A 22,535-nucleotide genomic window follows, 5' to 3' on the forward strand; every position below is an offset into this window, starting at 1 on the left:
CAATTTCCAAGCTTTTTCATAGTTATTTCAACTTGCCGGATGTTACAAAAGGTTTCACAAAAAAATTGTCTGAAAGACAAATCACCAAAATATTTATGGGTTAACACATATGAAAAACTGAGAAAATCGTCTAATTCCTGTAAATGGGCCCCTAAATGCCAAAAAAATCACTCTAAATTGGTGAGATTGGCGTACTTCTCCCCCCAACTCCCTACGGATGGTTCCATAAAGATTTCGCAAAAAATTCATCAGGAAGTCATATCACCAAAATATTCATAGGCTAACACACGAAAAAACTGACAAAATCGTCTAATTCTTGTAAATTGGCCATCAAATGTCCAAAAATCACTCAAAAATGGTGAGATTGTGCGTACTGCTCCCCAACTCTCTACGGAGGGTTCCATAAAAGTTTCGTGAAAAATTTGTCTAGAAGTCATATCACCAAACTATTCATATGCTAATACACACGAAAAATTAAGAAAAATCCCTAATTTCTGTAAATTAGTCTCTAAATGCCTTAAAATCATTCTATAATGCAATTAAATAAGTGGAGTTTGAGAAAAATGATATGTATGAGTCTTATCCTTAGTAATATAAGAAATGCAATTCCTCACTGTGATTTGATGATAGCGAAGTTAATATTCATAATTTTGTCATTAAGAATCGTGTATTTGTAAACCTCAATATATCTATAAAATGAATATATCTTGTTAATTGCAAACAGTTATTCACCATCGTATAATTACTTACCATGGGTACATAAAGTTTCACTGTGAAAATGGTCAAATATGTCATCGAACTTTGAGATTAGACTCATTTATGTCGTCCATTAAAAGTTTAGCTCATTTATGTCATTTCCGTTTGAATAAAAGGTTGATCCATGCCATTATTTTTTAACGAAAAACAGTTTGGTTTTGCAAAACCAATTCTTTACACATGGTCAATTATGATTCGGTCACGTCATTAATTAAATAAGTTTTTAAAAGCGAAAATGCTCAAATATGTCATCGAACTTTGAGAAACGTTCATTTATGTCATCCGTTAAAAACTTGGCTCACCTATGTCATTTTCAGTTAACAAATAATGGCATGGATGACCCTTTCTCAAACGGAAATGGCATGGATGAGCCAAACTTTTAACGAATGACATAAATAAGTCTTTTCTCAAAGTTCGATGACATATCTAAGCCTTTTCTAATTAAATTTTTAACCAAACTAACACCTAATATTACAAAAAAATCCCTAACTAGGAACACGTGATATATATATTTGCTAGCTTTCACCTCTAATTAAACTCTATATAAGATTACATGTTCATTTTCACACCTTCTTACTATTTCGAGGAGAAGAAAAAATATGGGGCTGAAAGGCAAGTTGATTGTGTCAATGGAGGTGAAGTGTGGAGGACATTTGATTAATGATATTATGCACACCAATACTCATCAAGCAGCCAACATAAGCCCTACTATCAACCATTTCGAGGTTCATGAGGGTGAAATAGGAAAAGTTGGTACGATTATTAACATGAAATATAAGGAAGGTAACATACATTTATCCCCTCTCTCTCTCAATTTGATTTACTTGCATCAATTTTCTATATTTAGGTGTATTTTGTAGAATGAAAATAATTTGTTTGAGAAAATAATCTTCATAAAAAACATAGTTGATGATGTTTGGACAAGAGGGAGTTGCTCGAATGATAAGCATTAATCTGAACGTAGTGAATTCGAGTCACCAAGGGAGGAGGGATAAAAAAAAAATTGTTTGATTTTTGTCAGCTCTTCTTTTGAGATTTTAAAGACTACTCATTCAGTAAAGGTAGACAAACCAATATTCAAGTGCATTAATAAATAATTTTTGGAGAAAAATGAAAATCAGTAAAAGAAATAAATAAAATAAATATAATATTTTGTAAATGCTTTTAAGTCTTTCATGAGGAATTGTGCAGTTGAACTAGGAGTAACACCTTTGTATTTGCTAAGTTTAATGAATACAGATGGACAAGAAAAGACTATGAAGTATGAAATTGAAGCCATAGATCGTTACAAGAAATCAATAACCCGGAAAGTGATTGGTGGAGATTTGTTAGATTTCTATAGTTCATTTACGTTCGTATCATCACGTGAACAACAATGGATTACATGGACATTTGAGTATGAAAAGAAAATAGAAAGCAACCCAGCGCCCCTTAATTTCTTGGGTTTTATTCTTGATGTGACCAACAATATTGAGGGTCACTTTCTCAAAAAAAAAGAAAAATATATTGTTTTATATATGTTTATGGAGAAAATAATCAAAATGGTCCTTCATGTATTAAGATTGCTTTATATTGATCCTTAATATATTTCATATGATCTATATGGTCCTTATTGTATTATAAAAGAAGATCATTTTGATCTTTACCCCTAAAAACTAACTGAAAAAATAAAAAATGTTAAACTTAACTATTGGTGGGCCCCTTATTCTTCCATCTTTCTTGCTCATTTCTTCTCCTTCATCTTCTACTTTTGCCATTTCTTCTGCAAGTAACTATCCCCACCAAAAAAGAACCAAAACCAAGAGAAATATAGGAAACAAAAGGCAAATAGTTCATTGTAATCAAAGCAAACAAAAGGCAAATAGTTCTGGGTGAAGAACAAATCAATCCTTTCTGGGTTCAAATTGGGAGGACCCAAACTGTGTAACAAGTCAAACTGGTAAATATAGCAAACAAAAGGCAAATAGTTCATTGTAATCAAAGTAAAATTGATCTTCGTTTTCTCTTTTTGTCTCTTCAGAATAAGGTAGGACTTAGCAGATCTTTGTTAGGTAGAAAACAGGGCAAAAATCTCGTTTTTATCACTGCAAATATGAACATCGAACCATCTGGTTTCAGTAAGTTTTTGAATCCCACATCAATTACGTTTTTTTTTTTTATGTATTTAGTATAGAGATTTACTTGTTTTCTAATTTTGTTTTCACTTTGATGTTGTAGACAATGCACTAGTGACAAGGGCATTGGTAATTGCGTGTACTATCTTCACCATCATATTTGGTGTTCGTGGCCGTGGAAATCAGCTAGGATGGTCTTATCAGGTAGTTTCTAATTTTGTTTTCACTTTAATGTTGTAGACAATGCACTAGTGACAAGGGCATTGGTAATTGCGTGTACTATCTTCACCATCATATTTGGTGTTCGTGGCCGTGGAAATCAGCTAGGATGGTCTTATCAGGTAGTTCTACTTTCTGGGTTTCTCTTGGTTTTGGTTCTTTTTTGGTGGGATAGTTACTTGCAAAAGAAATGGCAAAAGAAGAAGATGTAGGAGAAGAAATGAGCAAGAAAGATGGAGGAAGAAGGGGCCCACCAATTGTGGGACCCACAGTTAAGTTTAACATTTTCTTTTTTTTCAGTTAGTTTTTAGGACTAAGAACCAAAATGATCTTCTTTTATAATACATTAAGGGCCATATGGATCATGTCGAATATATTAAGGATTGACATAAATCAATCCTCATACATGAAGGACTATTTTGATCATTTTCTCAATGTTTGTGTGTCTATACACATAAACATATGTGTGTACGATGAATAAATGGAAATATTTGCTAGTTCTAGCTAGCGTGTGAAATAAATAAATAATATTGTGTTTGAAGAATATACTATATATGTCAATCTTTGTCTATGTATATTGTTGGAATGTATAGGTCCATCAGTGATCACAGTATCAGGTCCTCCGACAGGATAAAAGTGCAGAAAATAAATAGCACAACGTAAAATAGGCACAAGAGTTTTACGTGGAAACTTCCTTGCTCAAGGGAGTAAAACCACGACATGTCACACAGGATTTTCCAACTGTTTCACTAATCTTCTCAAGCAAAAGTGAAACATAGATTACAACCACAACAGTGAGATTAACACCCTAATCCCACACTAAGTAATACTCCTATTACTTAAACAAGCCGAAGCAATAATCATATTACCCACTAAACCAACTAATTCTAGTTGATCTAGACTTTAAGAACCTTAAGGCTAACTCTAGCCACCAACTCCTATCTCCAAGACTAGAGCTTATATGAGCAGCAACTCTGCTGCACCACACATCAACTAACTCTAGTTGACACTCCTAGGCAACTCTACCCAAGAGAACACCAAAACAATGGTGTAAAAAGTCTTGACCAACACTTCGATGATTTGACTAACTAACTCTAGTTAATACGACTCAAACTAAATACTTAGACAAGCAAATGATCTACTATCCTTTATAACTCAGGAGTAGATTTACAATGTAAGCACATAAAATACACAACTCTAAATACAACAAGACGCTTCAGGACTCAATCAGGTCCCTTGTTGATATGAGCAGTGTTCTTCCTTGAAGATGGCCTTCTCTTTTCTAGCTTATAAATTTTCAGAGAAGATCCAAATTTTGTTTGCCAAATCTTGAGTTTGTGTTTTGTGTAAAAAGACTATATTAATGAACACAAACTTCTTGAGACCGCCCATTGGTTGAGATCCTGCTTTTCTGAAAAGACATGCACCTACCACATCAGAGGTGGCAACTTTTCTGACAGCTGTCTTGTCGTCCTTTCACATACGCAGTCTTGCAGGAACCAGGTCCCTTGCAATGTTCTTTGTGAGTTCTTAAGAAGACTTGCTAACTCTCTTTCTCTTTTGAATGAATGAATCTTTTTCTTGTTTGTCATTTTGATTATATTGACCAAAAATGATTATTGTCCATTGGACAAACAACCTCGTCCATTTCTATTGGTGAAGTAAGCTGACGACTTCACCAACCCACTGATAGGACAGCTTTACAGCTGTACACCATTATAAATCTGGATGTGAGAACTCTGCCAGGGATCGGGTCCCTGCAATTGTGAGCCACTAAAATAGAAAGTCTCATCTGCTCTTTCTATTGGTGCAGTACACTGCACTTTTCACCTACCACCTGACATGACAGCTTTACAGTTGTACCCCATATAAATTTGTACGAGAGCACTCTGCCAGGGACCGGGTCCCTGCATTAGTGAGGATTCCTTATTTGATCCCTAAGTTTGTTAAATTATCAAAACTTAACATCAACTTTAAACTAACATTTCCCTCCTTTTGATGATAACAAACTTATTCATCAGTTCCCCCTATCAACAAGAACTCTTCAAGTAACTGGATCGGTCCCCTTATTTTCATCATCCCCAAAGTTTGTCAAATCATCAAAATAACATTTTCCCCTCTTTTTGATGATGATAAACTTGTTCAACTTCTTCCCCCTATCGGTATGACCATGTCCTCTTCAAGTAGCTAGCATTTATTCCCCTTATCGGCATGACCATGTCTTCTTCACGTAGCTAACATCATTGATCTCATACCTTGACAATTTTCCCTCTTTGGACATCATAAAAAAGGGTTAAAGCAGTAAACCAAGTCGACAGAAATGCAGTGCAAGCAAATTCATGGCCACTTGGGAAACACTAAGCATGAGTAAAAATGCATAAAGTAATGAGACAAGTTAGTAGAAACAAGGCATTTTTCATTCATAAATAAAAGATCAGCAATCAAAGCATTGCACATATTATTATGAATGAGAACGAAGACAATGCCAATAAGTTTCGATAGAAAATGAGGATGACTGACACGGGAGTTTAGAAAGAGAGGGAATGGCTTAGGAGCAAGGGATTGAACGAATAGGATTAGCAGAGCATATCCCTTAGCATGGTTTTTTCAGAAGCCTCTCTTGAAGTTCACATTCTTTGCTGCCCAGCCTTTATGTTGAACCTTCAGGGTTGCCAATTTTTTTTTTTCAACCTGGTCCCTATGATTGTGCCTTTTCAGAAGTTGAGCCTTAAGGAAAACCATTTCAGTATCTTTGTTAGCAATAACAACTATCATAACTTCCAACGTAAGCCTGAGTTTCTCATGAAAGAAAGATTGATGAAATCAAACTTACTCAAGGCCTCAGAGATGAATAGATCAATAATTAAGGAACCATTTCATTTTTTTTTTCATTTTTTTTCAGACACCCTCATATTCAGAATACTTTGAGTTCTAAGAATATCAACATTTTCCTTATTGAACATCATATTTTTCACCTTCTTCATTTTTCTTGTTAGACCTGGTCCCTTTTCACACTAAAAATTTTTCATTGGGAAATTCTCTAGTAGAAACAGAGGGTTTGCACATTTGAAATGTTTTTGAGAAGGGAGAAAAGAAGGTTTTGAAAATTTCTGATTTTGGAAGGGGGTTTGAAAAGAAATATGGAGTATAAAGGAAGTGAAAATGTGTATTATGTGAAAGAAAGTGTCATTTCGGTATTCAAAAGATGGGATAACGATCAAATACCAAAATGACAGAAATGTGGCAATTGTAATGGTTCTGATGCATAATTCAAACTGCAATGTTAAGAGTGCTAACCTTCTAGAACGGATCGGGTCCCTCTTTGCAGTTTGAATGTGATTGCCTAGATCTATCCTGACCTCCCATTTCCTTTAGCCCTTTTGCCATGTGTGTATACCTACAAAAGGTATGAGACTAAATTTGCTAAAACATACATAACTGAAAAACAAGGATATATGCTCTCTTTGCATAGTCATGAGAGAGATGATTGCTTGAGGCAGGATCCATTCAAGAAGGTTTTAGCATTCCCAACAGCAGTTTGAATATCTCAGCCAGGTCTTCTAAGAGCTTCAAGATTCTGCTTGATCCACAAGAGTTGAGCACATCAAGTTGCACTTGCTACATTCTCTACCTCAGTTGTTGAAAGAGAAACTGAAACTTGCCTTTTAGTTCCCCATGAGTGAAAGATCAGCCTAGAACATAAGCCATTCATGAGGTACTCTTTCTATCAACTGGATAGTTCTTTATAGAGAATCCTAAGACATTTGAAGGAAACAGGGACCTGGTTCTACTCTGTCCATTAAGAGACTTTTTGACTTGGACGAACAAGGTGATGCTAATCATGCTGGATGGGAATTGTCTTGACATTTATAATGTGAATCCTCTTCGGTAGCTTCTCTGTGATGGAACAAGGTCCTGTTCTTGACAGACTGGTCCTTGCTTAGAGCTTTGGTGAAGATGTCAGTCACATGATCTTCTATATTGCAAAGCTTCATGATGACATTACCCCTTTTAACATTGTCTTGACTTTAATTATGTTAAGACTTTGAGCAGCTCATTGATGAACTTTTCTTGACAACTGAGGGTACCTTTAGAGGTTTGCTGAATCTGCAGCTCTAAGAAGAAATCTCACATCGTGCTCATTTAGAATTCACTACCCATGAATGCGTCAAACTCTTCACACAACAACTAAACATGTTGCTCTAAAGATGACATCATCAATATACACTTGAATGATCAGCAATTCATTTCCTTGTGATTTCAAAAGAGGGTTTTGTCAATTTTACCTCTTTTGAAGTCATTGTTGAAGAGTAACTTGGACAACCTATCAGCTTGTTAGGAAACCAAGTGTCATACTTTTCTTCTTTCAAACTAAGCTTGATCAGATTCTTCATTCTCACTTTAACAATTCACATTATCTGTTTGAACTGTATCATATTTGTTCAGCACTGTCTATCGGACCGAGTCCCTTATCAGGTTCATCATCTGCATCAGCTTCCTTGAGATTGCTGGATTTATGAAAAGGATGTTCTCCATCAAGCTCATTGTTTGGCCCATCTCTCTGAATCTGAAGCAGCTCTTCCATCTAAAAAACTTCTTTGTTTTGTAGCTTCTCAATTCTTCCTGATTCATCAAAAATCACATGACATTGAGTTTTTATGCACCTGTTAAGCCTTGTTAAAGGAAGAATATCTCAAAACTATTCTTTCATCACCATTGAGATCAAACTTCTCAATATCATCCTTTTGATCACAAAACATATAGTATTCACCACTTCAGGCCGAAAGTGCTTTAAAAGATTAAAAGCTAGCTTATTCCACCTGAAGGATGATCAGATATGCATCTCTTTAACACAAGCATTACAAACTTTGTCATCTGCATATTTTATTTTGGGCAGACCACGTACTAGGTCCCTTGACACAAGTTTGTTAAGAAGATGAGCCCTCACATAGCCGAGTCTCCTGAGTCATTGCTCAGTATTCTCATCTTGACCACTAAGGCAAGTGAGATTGTTACTACTCGCAGTGTTCAGATCAGCAATATACATGTTCTTGCATCTTTTTTCTGTCAAGATCATCACCCGAGAGAGCAAGTTTGTGACAACACATTTTTCCGATAAGAACTTAACTTCATTTTGTTCATCACAGATCTCCGAAACACTTGAAAGAATGTACTTTAACCCATTGACATAGTACATAGCTTCAAAAGAGTGTTCCATAGACTTTCAAGTTCTACCTACACCAAAAATGTACCATTTCTTGCCATTACCAAAAGAGACACCTCCACCTTGAAGTGCCTTGAGAGAAGATTGTAGTTTTGTCAGTCATGTGATTTGAGCATCCACTATTCATAAACCAACACTAACTGATTCTACCTCCTCTGACTTGCATGGCAAATCACTTGTTACCCTTGGGAACCCAGTAAGCAGATAACGGAGCGATGAGAAATTCTTTTGTCCAGTAAGGCAGATTGATTTTCTTCAACTCAGGACCAGAAGCAAGACCAGGTCCCTTCTTCAGTCTATTCCTCTGTTTGGAATATTTTGACGAATTGCCTTCATATTTTTTAAAAACCAGACAATCTTTCTTAAGATGTCCATCTCGACCACAATGCACACACAACAAATTATCAGCATCAGAAACATTTTTGCTATGAGGATTGTATGGGGAATCTATCTCCTCACAGCCCAGTCCTTTTCTATTGTTGTTGCCTCGACCAATTAGATTTGTAAGAATCTTAGAAGAATTAGTCTATTTTAGAGATTTTTCCAATTCCTCTTTCACACGGACCATGTCCCTCTCCAACACAAGATTTCTTTCTAGAGCCAATTTTATCTTCATTTCAGCAGTGTGAAACTTATTTTCAAGCTCCAGTTGCAAGTTGCTGGCCTCGTTCTTTCCTTTAAAAATTGTAGTAGTTGCACCTTTTATCTTTTCCTTGAGTTCTAGATTTTCAGCTTCTAGAACAACAATTTGATTTTCAATATCTGATATTTGGGCAACTAAAACAATTCTTCCATCTTGAGAGATGTCTAGGCTTTTGTTCACAAGATCATTCTCAGTTGTTAGCTCAGTTATCAATTCAAGTAGTACAACAACTAGTTTTCTAAATTTACTAGTATAAAAGGTATTTAGGTTTTTCTTGAAATATGATAGGATTACTTTTTCATCAGCATCTTCCTCATCTAACTTTGCCATGAAAGCATCATCTGAGTGTTCAGAATCATCCGAATCACTTGAGGAATTTTCCCCTGCTGTCAAATCCTTCTTCACCGCCTGGAAAAAAGCTTCTCTTCTGCTTGTCTTGTGATGCACCTGGTCCTCCAATTTGTCTTTACCTTCTTCAATCCTGACATATTCCTTGTGGTAAGCTTTGTGCATAGGACAGTTTCCAATGGAGTGACCTGGTTGATCACACTTGTAACACATTTCACTTAAGCTGGTAGCCTTGTCATGATTTTCTCTCTTCTAATCAGCCTCATCAATCAGAAATGTCCTCTTGTCTTTGCCCTAGAGAATGAGATCCTCCCTTTTTCTGTGCAATTCATGAACTTGAAGATGTTCAAATAGTGCATTCAGAGTCACCACGTCAGGATCTCTTTTCTCATCGTCAAACACAAATTCATTTGTCCAAGATCCGTGAAGAATTTCCAGAATCTTAGAGACTTTCTTGCACACAGGGATAGGTTCGTCAAGGAACATGAGCTCATTGGTGATGGTATAGAATCTGGTATGTTATTCATGAATAGATTCACCTTCTTTTATAGTGAAGCTTTCAAACTGAGTAGTAAAGAGATCTATCTTAGATTTCCTTGTTTCCTGAGTACCTTCATATGTTGTTCTCAACAGATCCCAGATTTTCTTGGTTGATTCACAAGATGAGATTAGATCGTATTCATTCATACTAATGCCACACATTAGTAGCATCCGAGCTTTGTGGTTTTTCACGACTAATCTTTTGTCAGAGTCATTATATTGTTGTCAAGTTTTGAGAATGACTCTTGTAACTTCTCCATCTTTAACCTCCATAGTAGGCACATAAGGACCTTCACAAATAACGTTCCATACCTTAATGTACTCGGCCATGAGATAGTCTCTCATTCGAATCTTCCACCATCTATAAAACTGACCATCAAAAAGAGGTGGCCTTGTGGGGGACTAACTTCTTTACAGGTTCAGTGGTGTCGCTATTCCTCACATGTATCTCTCTATTGGTGTTAACAAGATAGAGAGCCTAAGCTCTGATACCAATTGTTAAATGTATGCGTCCACCAATGATCACAGGACCAGGTCCCCCGATAGAATAAAAGTGCAGAAAATAAATAGCACAACGTACAACAGGCACAAGAGTTTTACGTGGAAATCTCCTTGCTCAAGGGAGTAAAACCACGACCTGTCACACAGGATTTTCCAACTGTTTTCACTAATCTTCTCAAGCAAAAGTGAAACACAGATTACAACCACAACAGTGAGATTAACACCCTAATCCCATACTAAGTAATACTTTTATTACTTAAACGAGCCAGCCAAAGCAATCATCCTATTTTTCACTAAACCAACTAACTCTAGTTGATCTAAACTTTAAGAACCCCAAGGCTAACTTTAGCTACCAACTCCTATCTCTAAGATAAAAGCTTAAATGAGCAGCAACTCTGCTGCACCACACATCAACTAACTCTAGTTTACATTCCTAGGCAACTCTACCCAAGAGAATACCAAAACAATGGTGTAAAAAGACTTGACCAACACTTAGATGATTCGACTAACTCTAGTTAGTACGAATCAAACTAAATACTTAGACAAACAAATGATCTACTATCATAGATACACAACTCTAAATACAACAAAACACTTCAGCCCTCCATCAGGTCCTTTGTTGATATGAGCAGTGTTCTTCCTTGAAGATGGCCTTCTCTTTTCTAGCTTATGAATTTTTAGAGAAAATCCAAATTTGGTTTGCCAAATCTTGAGTTTGTGTTTTTGTGTAAAGAAACTATATGAAGGAACACAAACTTTTTGAGATCGCCCACTGGCTGAGAGCCTGCTTCTCTGGAAAGACGTGCACCTACCACATCAGAGGTGGAAGCTTTTTTGACAGTTGTCTTGTCGTCCTTTCACATACACAGCCTTGCAGGGACAAGGTCCCTTGCAATGTTCTTTGCGAGTTCTTGAGAAGACTTGTTAACTCTTTTTCTCTTTTGAATGAATGAATCTTCTTGTTGTTTGTCATTTTGATTATATTGATCAAAGAGAATTATTGTCCATTGGACAAACAACCTCGTCCATTTTTATTGGTGAAGTACGCTGACGACTTCACCAACCCACTGACAGCACAACTTTACAACTATACACCATTATAAATCTGGACAAGAGAACTTTGCCAGGGACCGGGTCCCTCCAATTGTGTGCCACTGAAACAGACAGTCTCATCCGCTCTTTCTATTGGTGCAGTACACTGCACTTTTCACTTACCACCTAACATGACAACTTTACAGTTGTACCCCATTTAAATCTGGATGAGAGCACTCTGCCAAGGACCGGGTCCCTGCATTTGTGAGGATCATCAAAACACCTAGAATATAGCATTTTCCCCCTTTTTGATGATGACACACAAATATTCCTCACACTGAGTTTATTCATTCATTTTCCATGTCGTCAGTCTCTATAACAAGGATCTGGTTCCTTGTTAGATCCCTAAGTTTTTTAAATCATCAAAACTTAACATCAGCTCCAAACTAATAGATATATTCCCTATAATAAGTAATTGTAGATAGTAGCTTGTCATTATCTGAAATTGGATCATGATGACACCTACCATAAACCTCTCAGATGCAAATCAAAACCCAAACAATAAGCAATAAATGAAAGGCATAATACATAAACATGATATTTAACTTAGCTTCATTTTACAACTATGACCTTTAACTTTGGGTGTGCCCAAGTAAGCACTTAAACTTGTACAAAATTCAACAAAACTATGACCTTTAACTTTGGGTATACCCAAGTAAGCACTTAAACTTGTAAAAAATTCAACAAATAAACTCTTTCATCCTACATGACACCCTACATGACAATTTTGTGTCATACATGACATCCTACGTCTAATATGCCATGTAGGATACATGCATGTGGCTACTTGTTCAATTTTATACAAGTTTAAGTGTCTATTTGTGCACACCCAAAGTTGAAGGGTATAGTTGACAACTGAAGCCAAGTTAACAGTCATGTTTATGTATTATGCCTAAATGAAAACTAAAATATAACAAAGCAGAATCAACACAGACAGAGAATAGGGTCATGGCATAGATATGGATAATGGTACAAAATATACAATAAAGGCACAAAAATGATCAAGAAAGACGAATATACATAAGAACCAAATCTCGATTCTAGTGTCACTGGTACAAGAGCGTCTAAATATAGAAATAGACTATCTACAACAAATCTGTCTAGTCAAAATACAACATAAATAGGCAGAATGAAAAAGGGCAAGATGCAAGTCTCTAGACGGCAAGAGCTCACCACGATCCAATCAACAACGACCATGGGAGATCAGAAAGCAGCGAGGGTGACTCGTACAACGTGCATCAGAAAAAGATTTAGAAGTGCAGTATGAGTACCAAAACACAAGTAACTAGAAGGCATCATAGGCCGACCCGAGCTCAGATAAAAAACATATAAATATAAGAGTCGATAGTGCTATAACTCTGCAAATTCATCTACTATAGTCATACACAAGTACCGATAATGGAGATGAGTGAAATGAACATGGATAGCTTATTATGACATTTACCTCTTGGCTCAGCAACTTCCCAAGGCAGCAAAAGAACGTTTCATTCTTACTAAGAGATAAGTCCAGAGTATAAGGTTTAAAGTTGATAAGACATTTTTTTGTTGGTTAGTCTTCTCTTCTTGTTGTAGTAATGATGGGCAGTAATTTGGTTTTTATGCTATTAGCCCATTTTTTATGGATAGTTTCTATCCATGTGTTGCAATTAAATCTTTGGATGATATAGGCAACACATCCACTGTTACTGAAAAATTTATAAAAAAAAAAAATAAATAAGTTGAATTATTGAGTTATAAGGAAGATAAGTTTGACTATGGACAATTTTTTATGAAGACAAACTTGTATCAGGGATTTGATAATTCCAACAGGTTCAAAACGTGCTTTATGATTAGTTTGTGTTTAGATGATCTTTATTATTATTATTATTATTATTATTATTATTATTATTATTATTATGATGATGATGATGATTATTATTATCTAAAAGCACTTGCACTACACAAAACATAATAATTCAATGGCAATTAGTTAACGGTAGTAAATTACCGTTAAATATGCATTTTTAGAGGTAATTAAAAATTCTTGTAAATCTCTCTAAAGCAACTATAGTGACATTGAATCAAATGATAATTAATTAATGTCGGTAAAAAATCTTAACACTATTTGTTAATGTGTATATTTATTGCAGCTAACAATTATTTTTGTCTTAGTGTTGGTCTTTTAAATACCCCTAAATCTACTTGAAGTCCTAGCCATCCACCTCTAACTCCACACAAGTTTGAAGTCTCTATCTACGGTCAGATCCTTTTCTAAATCCCCCTATAACCACTTATTAAAGAGAAATTTTTTCCTAGACTATGGTGGCGATTCTATTATTGTGTTTCAAAATTAGGAGAAACAAAGTTTCAACAAGTAGACTAAAAGGCAAAAGCTACGACTAGAAATCCAACATAGGTGGTCATTATGAAAAGAAATTAGCAAAAGCTACAACTAGAAATCCAACTTAGGTGGTCATTATGAAAAGAAACTAACTCTTTAGGGAATTTTATTTGCCTCACATATAACATAGGGAATCTGGTTAGCACCCATATTTAAGAATCAAATTAGAGTTGATTTACCCATCGGTGGGATTGAGATATGTGTCATCACGAGCTCAATTTTTTGGATAGTAACAATAAGAATTGTGATGCCATCCATGGGCTAATAGCAACAACCCGATCCCATTACTTTAAATGTGGCCAACAAGAAAGAAACAAGCAACGTCTACTTTGTAATCAAATTCAACCCTCTTGTGTCGTGTAAGTGTAATAAAATGACATGTATATATACTTTGACAAATGTGTTTTATAATTCTCATAGATTATAACACAAAGCATGGGCTATTACACATTATATGGGTTTTATTTTTGCATACAAATCATAGACTATACGAAGATAGTGAACTATGATGATTATTTAATCAACAAAAGTAGCAATAGCATTGGCTAATACTCCAACCAAATCCCAAATGACAAGCTCCATGAATAGCTCCCTCCCATTTGATGCATTGATTGTCACAATCCTCAGTAACAACGCAAGGCCCTTTCCATGTTGCACTTGGTGTTTCACAACCTATTGCTTCTGCCTTTTTCATCTCTTGAGTGTAAAAGAAAGCAACAAATCAAAAGTTAACATTATTCTTCTTCTTTTTTTGTATTGACTAGAAATAATTACTAACACCGCAAAAGAAACAGGAATTAACTACCAACTTCGTAGTTAATTCAATTTCAAATCCCTCGTAGCTATCAAAATGTTGAAATAATATATCGTTCCATTTGATTAATGACGAATTTTGTTATTTAGTTAAGAGTTCATCTATCACAAATTTCAGCATCATTCAAATTTTGAGAGTCAATTTTTTTACATTTTGATTGTGAATTCGAACATGAAATCTTCAAGGTTTCAAAATAAAATTTATATATTTCAAATTACGTAAAAATAAGTCACAATGACTGACAATTTAGAATATTTAAAAGTCATATACTCCTCTATCCAATAATGGTTGTCCACTATTAATTTGGCACCCCTTAAGAAACTATAAATAGAAGAATAATTTTGCTATATCATCCTTTGAATATAATAAATACAACATTTTGAAAAGTGTAATAAGGAAATGATTATAATTAATGATAAGGGTAAATTAGGAACTAACTGTAAAATTATCGATTGATTTCATAAAGTGGACAAGTATTGTTGGACATCACAAAATAGTATATTGGATAGCCATTGTTGGACGGAGGGAGTATATAAATCACAGTCAAAGAAAATTATGTTTTACTCTTAGAAGCCAAACGATACCACGTAAATTAAAATAGAAGAGTATGCCTTTTAAATCCGAGATAGTGCTAGGGTTTGTAGTATTTTAAATACTCACTAGTTGATGCGATGAGGAAGAAGAAGCAGAGAGCAAAAAAGGCAGCATAGTGAACTTTAGACTTAGCCATATTTCTGAATTTTATTTTTTAAGTTTTGTGAGGATTTAATTTTACATTTTATAGAGAGAGGGAGTCGGTTATTACTAGAACAAGAAAAAACAGTTGGTTGTGAAAAATACAAAGAGAATAATCAACGTTGGAATCCTATGTCTTTGAGAATAGTGAAGAAAATTATTTTTTTTCATCATATATTGGTTCATATTATATGGTGTTTTTTTATTTTTATATTTAGTTAAAAAATAAATATATATTTTTTAATTAAGAATTATAGTCGTACTTTAATATTTTATTTTATATTAGTTTTTTTTTTTATATCTAGGCATGTAGACATGTGATCTTTTATATTTTTCCCAAGTTTCAACCAATCTTTAGTTTTAAGCATGTATTTATAAATTTTGTTTTTGTTTCAAATTTTATTTCATTTTCCGGTAGATTTTACTTGAGAAAAAAAATGAAAACCACAAAAATAGTTGTTTAGATGATACTTTTGTTTTCGGTTTTTAAGGAAAAAAAAGGAAAATTTCGAAAAAAATGTTCTTTAATTTTTCTGATATTTAATATCCTAGTAGTAGTTTTATTGTTGTTTTTCTTAAAAAAAAAAAAACAAAATTTTTAAAAAATCAAACCCGATAACATGTTGTTAGGTGATTGTAGACATTGAAAATAACTCTTATTTGACTAATAGTATATCTTTCTCTACTAGTATTACGTTTGTATAAATTCTTTTAAATGTAAAATTTTACTCATAAGTTTATGTTATTTATATAATTTTTTTAAAAAAAACTATCATTTTAATTTATTTTGTTTTAAAAGACTTATGTTGAGGATGAAGAGATTATTTGAAACATGTGAAAAGATAATATTAGTAACTTGTTATTATGTTGTTGACTAGCATATCTTTATAAAATTATATGTAATTAAAGTATTGTAATCACAAATATTCATTTATAAAAGAAACATAAAATTATGTGATTCATCAATATGGCATTTCAAAATATTTTGATATCTTGTTTATGAGCTATAATTGATTATTTTGTAAGATTTGTCTCAACAAGAGAAAGAATTTCATACTATGAATTGCTCCAAGCAACTGATCCACTCAACGAGAGCAATTTGATTGGTTCTGGGAGTTTCGTCTCTGCTTACAAAGGCATCCTAAGAGATGGGACTTTCATTGCAGCTAAAGTGTTCAATCTACAATTGCAAGAGGCATTTAGGAGTTTCGATACAGAATGTGAAGTTTTACGCTACCTTCGCCATAGGAATCTCATCAAAGTCATCACTAGTTGTTCCAACCTTGATTTTAAGACGTTGGTACTTGAATACATGCCCAATAGTAGCCTCAATAAGTGGTTGTATTCACACAACTACTTCTTAGACATCAAACATAGGCTGAGTATAATGATAGATGTGGCATGTGCATTAGAATATCCCCACCATGGCTTCTCATTGCCCGTGATACACTGTGGTTTGAAGCCTAGTAACGTCTTGTTGGACGAGGACATGGTTGCACACCTAAGTGACTTTGGCATTTCAAAAATGATTTCTGAAGAACATTGGGTTATATCGCACTAGGAAAGTTATCTTAATTAATTTCTTTTTCTGAATGTTCTCTTTTTCCTTTTTCTGCCAAGAAATGTTGAATGTAAAATTGTCTCATTGTACAGTATGGATTGGAAGGATTGGTGTCAACCAAATGCGATGTTTATAGTTATGGGATAATGTTGATGGAAACATTTACAAGGACAAAAAGCATAGTAATGAGATGTTTGATGGAGATCTTAGCTTAAAGCAATGGGTGAGCAATTCACTCCCACATGAGTAATCGAAGTTGTCGATCCCAACTTAATAACCCCACAAGACAATCACTCAGTGAAAAAATGGATTGTGTGGTATCCATCATGAAAGTAGCAATAGATTGTTGTGTTGAATTTCCTAAAGTAAGGATTGACATGAAAGATGTTGTAGCGAGGTTAACGACCATCAAGATTCAACTTCTTGAATGTTGAACAAGTTCTCAGGCTGAACAAATGTTTGCAAGAACATTGATCCTTTAAATAGACTATAGATTTACATCTTTTCATCACAACATAGAAAACAAATGTTATGTATACCTCTTCCATCTTGAATTTTTGAAGTGGTTTTAGTTTTAGTCTAATCCCCCATTACTGTATTTTATATTTCCTTTTTATCATTGATAGAACTCAATACATAACTTCTAATGGCTTTCATAAAAATATGTTTCATATATCACTACAACAATGACAAATTTTAGCCGCGATAAATGTACACATTAACAAAGAGTGCTACAATTTTTACTGGTATTAGGTAATTGTCATTGAATCCAATGTCGGTATAAACTTTAGAGATATTTACAAAAAGCACTAATTACCACTAAAAACATATTTAGATGCAATTAAGCTATTGTCATTAATTATTTGCAGCTAAAGATCATTTTTGATTTAGTGCGTCCAAATTTCCTCCTAGTGGTACTCTTTTACTTTCTTCATCTCTTAAGTCAATTTAGTTTTTATTCAATTGTCTTCTAGATTAGGGAAAAGTGGACAACTAATATGAGACAGAAAAAGTGCATATTAATAAAAAACAATTGTGATGAAAGAATAACTCGTTTGAGTCTCAAAATACGAACGGCACCAAGTAAATTGCGATAGATGGACTCATAGTTCGTGACAAAGCAAAAAAAACTCGTAAACCTAACAAGAAATGAGTGTAGTTGGCAGTTAGAGCTCAAAAGAAGTCCCAGTATAAAAGCTTTGCAAGTATTTGTCTTGTTTCAATCGGCGAAAATAACTCTGTTTACAGAACAAAAGCCAAAATGATGAAATTTCTGGGCAAACAACATTAATTACACAACCATCAACCTTCATCTACATACCTACTATATCCCAATACTGGCCATCTAACATGTATGTAAGACAAAATTAAAAGCTACTACTTTGGTTCTCTGTTACGTATATATACGAAGAAATAAAAACTCATTTTCCAGAATATTACTATTATAACAATGAAGTCCATAATTAGACAGAGAAAACAGAGTCTGAAACCAATTGAAACTAAGGATAAATCCATTGAAGCATCTGAAGAAGAGCCATTGAGTCCGTCATCTAGGCTATTTCACGAGCCCAACTTCAATGTGCATGTTCTAGCTATTTTGGGCATGAAAACAAGAATAAGTACTGAGCAAGCTCCCAGAGAGCATTTGGCTAATACTTTGCTTAAGCATCCTCGTTTCTCCAGCCTTCAGGTACCAGCACAACACTTAATTTGCCTTGCTATCATTTTTAGTAGGTTTAAAACAGAATGTTTCTTTGACAACTCTTTAATTAACTTTCCACATTACATGTTTGATATTAGACGACAAAACTAAAGAACATTTTGGTACATTCTATGATTCAAAAGTCTTATTTATTTTCTTGAATTCAGTGCCAAGTTAAAATCAGGCAAAAAAATTAAACAGAGATATTATTATTTTCAGATTAAAATTACCAAGATGATGAATATGTAACATATAAACATATAAACATATAAAAACATATATTGCATTTGATGGTGGCCAAAAAAAAAAATGAAATTACAAGTACTTGGGAACAAGTCTAGTATACTTTTCTTCAGTAAGTTCAATACATAAATATTGTTAACCAAAAAAGGGAGAATTGTCTAATTAAAAGCACAAAACCCTCGTATTCAAAAGTCTTCTTTACTTTCTTAACCCTCGTGTTTCATAGGTGGTTGATGAGGAAAAAGGCGGAGAAATGAAATGGGTGCGGACGAAGGTGGACTTAGATCAGCACATTATTGTACCACAAATTGATGAACAAAACCTGCAAGAATCACCAGACAAATTTGTGGAGAACTATATTCATAACCTTAGCAAAACAACTCTTGACAAATCGAAACCTATGTGGGATCTCCATCTTCTTAACATCAAAACATCCGATGCTGAGGCTGTTGCCATTTTCCGAATCCACCATTCACTTGGAGATGGCACCTCTCTTATTTCCCTTCTCTTGGCATGTACTCGCCAAACTGCTGATCCAAATAAAGTTCCAACTATTCATGGAAATAAAAAGAGCCTTATTGATTCTTCAGAGCATTTCAATAAGGGATTGCGGCGATATGTTACAAAAATTTGGTCTTTTATGAAATTGTTTTGGAACACAATAGTGGATGTATTGATATTTATGTCTACAACTATCTTCTTGAAGGACACAAATACACCGATTAAGGGTAGACCTGGTTCTGAGTCTAATCCTAGGCGATTTGTTTACAGGACAGTAAGTCTTGACGATATTAAATTGGTGAAAAATGCATTGAATATGGTAGGTCCATACGAATTAATTCTATATTGTAGCAACACCCTTCTCTTCAATTTTCAAATGTAGTGCATTTTTTGATGTTGTTGTCGGACTTTGTCATTTCTTGCACAGACAGTAACGGATGTCGCTTTGGGAGTAACACAAGCTGGTTTGTCTATGTATCTTAATAGGAGATATGGTAAGTTTCTGCCTCATGTATTTGGACTTACTAAGCTTAGTTGATCGAAAATCTTACGGAAGAAATCTTTTATGCAAAATTTTACAGGGGAGGGCAAGAAAGACAGGGGAGAAACAGAGAAAAACAATAATCTTCCGAAGAACATTAGACTTAGATCAACTATACTTATGAACCTAAGACCGGCTGTCGGAATTCAGGTGATGGAATCCATTCAAATTTTTATCAGCACTTAGGTTTTCTTAGATTATATACTTAAAGTTAATTAATTAACAAGTAGGCTTTAGCTGATATGATGGAGAAAGACACTGAGGCAAAATGGGGGAATTGGATTGGTTTTGTTCTTTTTCCCTTAAAAGTTGCATTACGAGATGATCCGTTAGATTATATCAGAGAAGCTAAGGCAACTATTGATCGAAAGAAGAATTCACTTGAAGCTTTCTACACATTTTCCATTTCAGAAGTAGCACTCAAGATTTTTGGGATTAAGGTAACCAATGTTCATTCTCAAGTCTTGATCCTACACATGAGATCTCTTCATTGTAACATTTGACTCTTTTTTCAGACATCAAGTTCGATATCGCACAGAACTATCACCAATACAACAATGTGCTTTTCTTGTTTGCCGGGTCCTCAAGAAGAAATTTGCTTCTACGGCCACCCTTTGGCTTACATTGCACCCGGTTCTTATGGACAACCTCATGTAAGTGTTTTACTCATACTAATTTCAAGTTTGGGAAAAAGGACAAATATACCCTCAAACTATCGTACATGGTATGCAGATACCCTTCGTCATACTTTTGGGACATTGGTGCCCCTGCCGTCCAAAAATTAGAGTATATATGCCCTTCACTCTAACGGAAGACTAAATAAGGACACGTGCCGCAATCTTATCCGTCGATTCGATATTTAATAAATGTCGGGTCGGTGGATAAGATTATAACATGTGTATGTCCGTTAGTGTAAAGGGTATATATGCTCTACTTTTTGGACGACAGGGGCACCAATGTCCCAAAAGTATGATGGAGGGTATCTGCATACTATTTACGATAGTTTGGGGATATATTTATCTTTATTCCCTTCAAGTTTTTGCTCCCGCTCTGAGCTAGCTTTTGGGGTGTGAGTTAGGTCCAAGACCTAATTTTACGGATCTTAACAGTTTACACGTAAATGTAAATTTCAGGCATTGATGATTAATTGTCAAAGCTATGTAAACAAGATGACTTTTGTTCTATCAGTCGATGAAAGCGTGATTCCTGATCCACATAAATTCTTGGACGATCTTGTACAATCTCTAAAGTTAATCAAAGATGCTGTGATAGACAGAGGTCTTTGCCATGAGTAGAAAATATTGTTTGACAACATAATGTTTAGATTGCACTTCTAGTTTTATGGCTCAAATGTAATTGTTCTATTTTCTTATATGGAAGTATCTTGTTGACAATAATATACACAAGTATAATGTTACTTAACAATGTCATGATAATCATCTATATTTAAGGCATAATACATAAATACGATCTTTAACTTGGGCTCATTTATAATTGCATATGTTAAAATAATGATATTCACTAATAATAGCAAACACCAATTTTATAATTCACTTATCCAAATTTATAATTCAAAAAGTTAAGTTGTAAGACTAAATTAATTATTAGTTATGCTTTATATTTTGTTACAACAATAACATAATCATTATTATCTGAAACATGTGGTTTGAGGAAGGTAAGATGTACTAAAACTTTATCTCTATTTATCTTTGTGAGATAGAAATTTTATTTCTTATAAACCCTAAGCACAACAAAAAAGTAAATTCCCACTAAAGATATTTTTGCTAAGCTAAAAATAGAGAAAAAATGCATAAGTACCCCCCCCCCCAACCTATGCCCGAAATCCCAAAGACACACTTATACTATACTAAGGTGCTATTACCCCCGAACTTATAAAATAAGTTCGGGAGGGGGGAGGGCGGTAATTGTAACATCTCGCAACTAAAAAGAACTAGAAGGAAGTTTAAAATCTGGAAATAGCTATTTTTGGAAAGTATAAGGAAATCTGGAAAATTTTAAGTTAAAGTGAGTTTTTGGTCAACTTCAAACGACCATAACTCCTAGTTCAAGATGAGTTAGATGTATTTCCAGATATGGTTGGAAAGATTTTGGAACGATCTTTCCAACGCCGCCAAGATTGCGCGAATCCGAGTTTGTATGAGTGAGATACCCCCATTGGAAGCTGGGCTGTTCAAATAAGGAAATGTCCAATTCGAATTTTGAAGGGTATTTCAGTCTTTTCCTTATCCAATTAATTAAATTCGTTTTAGTGAATTAATTAAGGGTCTAAACTGAACCTTGTCAGTTTTACGCTTTTGGAAAGAGTTAGCGTTTTAGAGAAGAGGAAAGAAGAGGAGAAAAAAGAAGGAGAAGCAAGGAAATCGTCAAGTTCGTCGAGTTTAGCTTGTGGATTTCGTCGGGGATGATCCCTACAAGGTATGTGAGTCTCTCATAGCATTGGGTTCGTTCACCCACGTGCCAAACATGTTTAGTTCAGTGAAATTCGTCCTAAAAGAGTTTGAAAGTTGATGTTTCTGACATGAATTCTTGAATTTGAATCTTGTTCTTGAATTGGGATGAATTGAGAAGTTTCTGAGTTCATTACGTCGCATTATAGAGTC

General features: G+C 34.5%; 2 protein-coding genes across 2 annotated transcripts; both read left to right on the plus strand.

Moving 5' to 3' along the window:
- Positions 1 to 1,355: 1,355 nt before the first annotated feature.
- Positions 1,356 to 2,243, plus strand: LOC125874291 (kirola-like; the record flags this gene model as incomplete). Its single annotated transcript, XM_049555153.1, has 2 exons — positions 1,356 to 1,539; positions 1,996 to 2,243. Coding segments are annotated over exons 1-2 (432 nt in total), but the record flags the coding sequence as incomplete, so codon positions are not given.
- A 16,859-nt stretch (positions 2,244 to 19,102) lies between these two features.
- LOC125874211 (wax ester synthase/diacylglycerol acyltransferase 11-like) lies at positions 19,103 to 21,230 on the plus strand. The gene is made up of 6 exons (XM_049555059.1): positions 19,103 to 19,692; positions 19,801 to 19,867; positions 19,955 to 20,064; positions 20,145 to 20,354; positions 20,430 to 20,567; positions 21,048 to 21,230. Exons 1-6 carry the CDS (start codon positions 19,126 to 19,128, stop codon positions 21,207 to 21,209), a joined length of 1,254 nt encoding a protein of 417 aa, XP_049411016.1. The 5' UTR covers positions 19,103 to 19,125; the 3' UTR covers positions 21,210 to 21,230.
- The last annotated feature ends 1,305 nt before the right edge of the window (positions 21,231 to 22,535 follow it).

This window comes from Solanum stenotomum, chromosome 1 (genome assembly GCF_019186545.1).
Source record: "Solanum stenotomum isolate F172 chromosome 1, ASM1918654v1, whole genome shotgun sequence".
In the NCBI taxonomy this organism is placed as follows: Eukaryota; Viridiplantae; Streptophyta; class Magnoliopsida; order Solanales; family Solanaceae; genus Solanum; species Solanum stenotomum.

Excerpts from the sequence above, each read along its gene's own strand:
- LOC125874211 (XM_049555059.1), top strand. The coding sequence starts at position 19,126 with ATGAAATGGGTGCGGACGAAGGTGGACTTAGATCAGCACATTATTGTA. Across the intron at positions 19,693-19,800 it reads TGAAAAATGCATTGAATATG|ACAGTAACGGATGTCGCTTT; the intron begins GTAGGTCCATAC and ends TTTCTTGCACAG. Across the intron at positions 20,355-20,429 it reads TCAAGATTTTTGGGATTAAG|ACATCAAGTTCGATATCGCA; the intron begins GTAACCAATGTT and ends CTCTTTTTTCAG.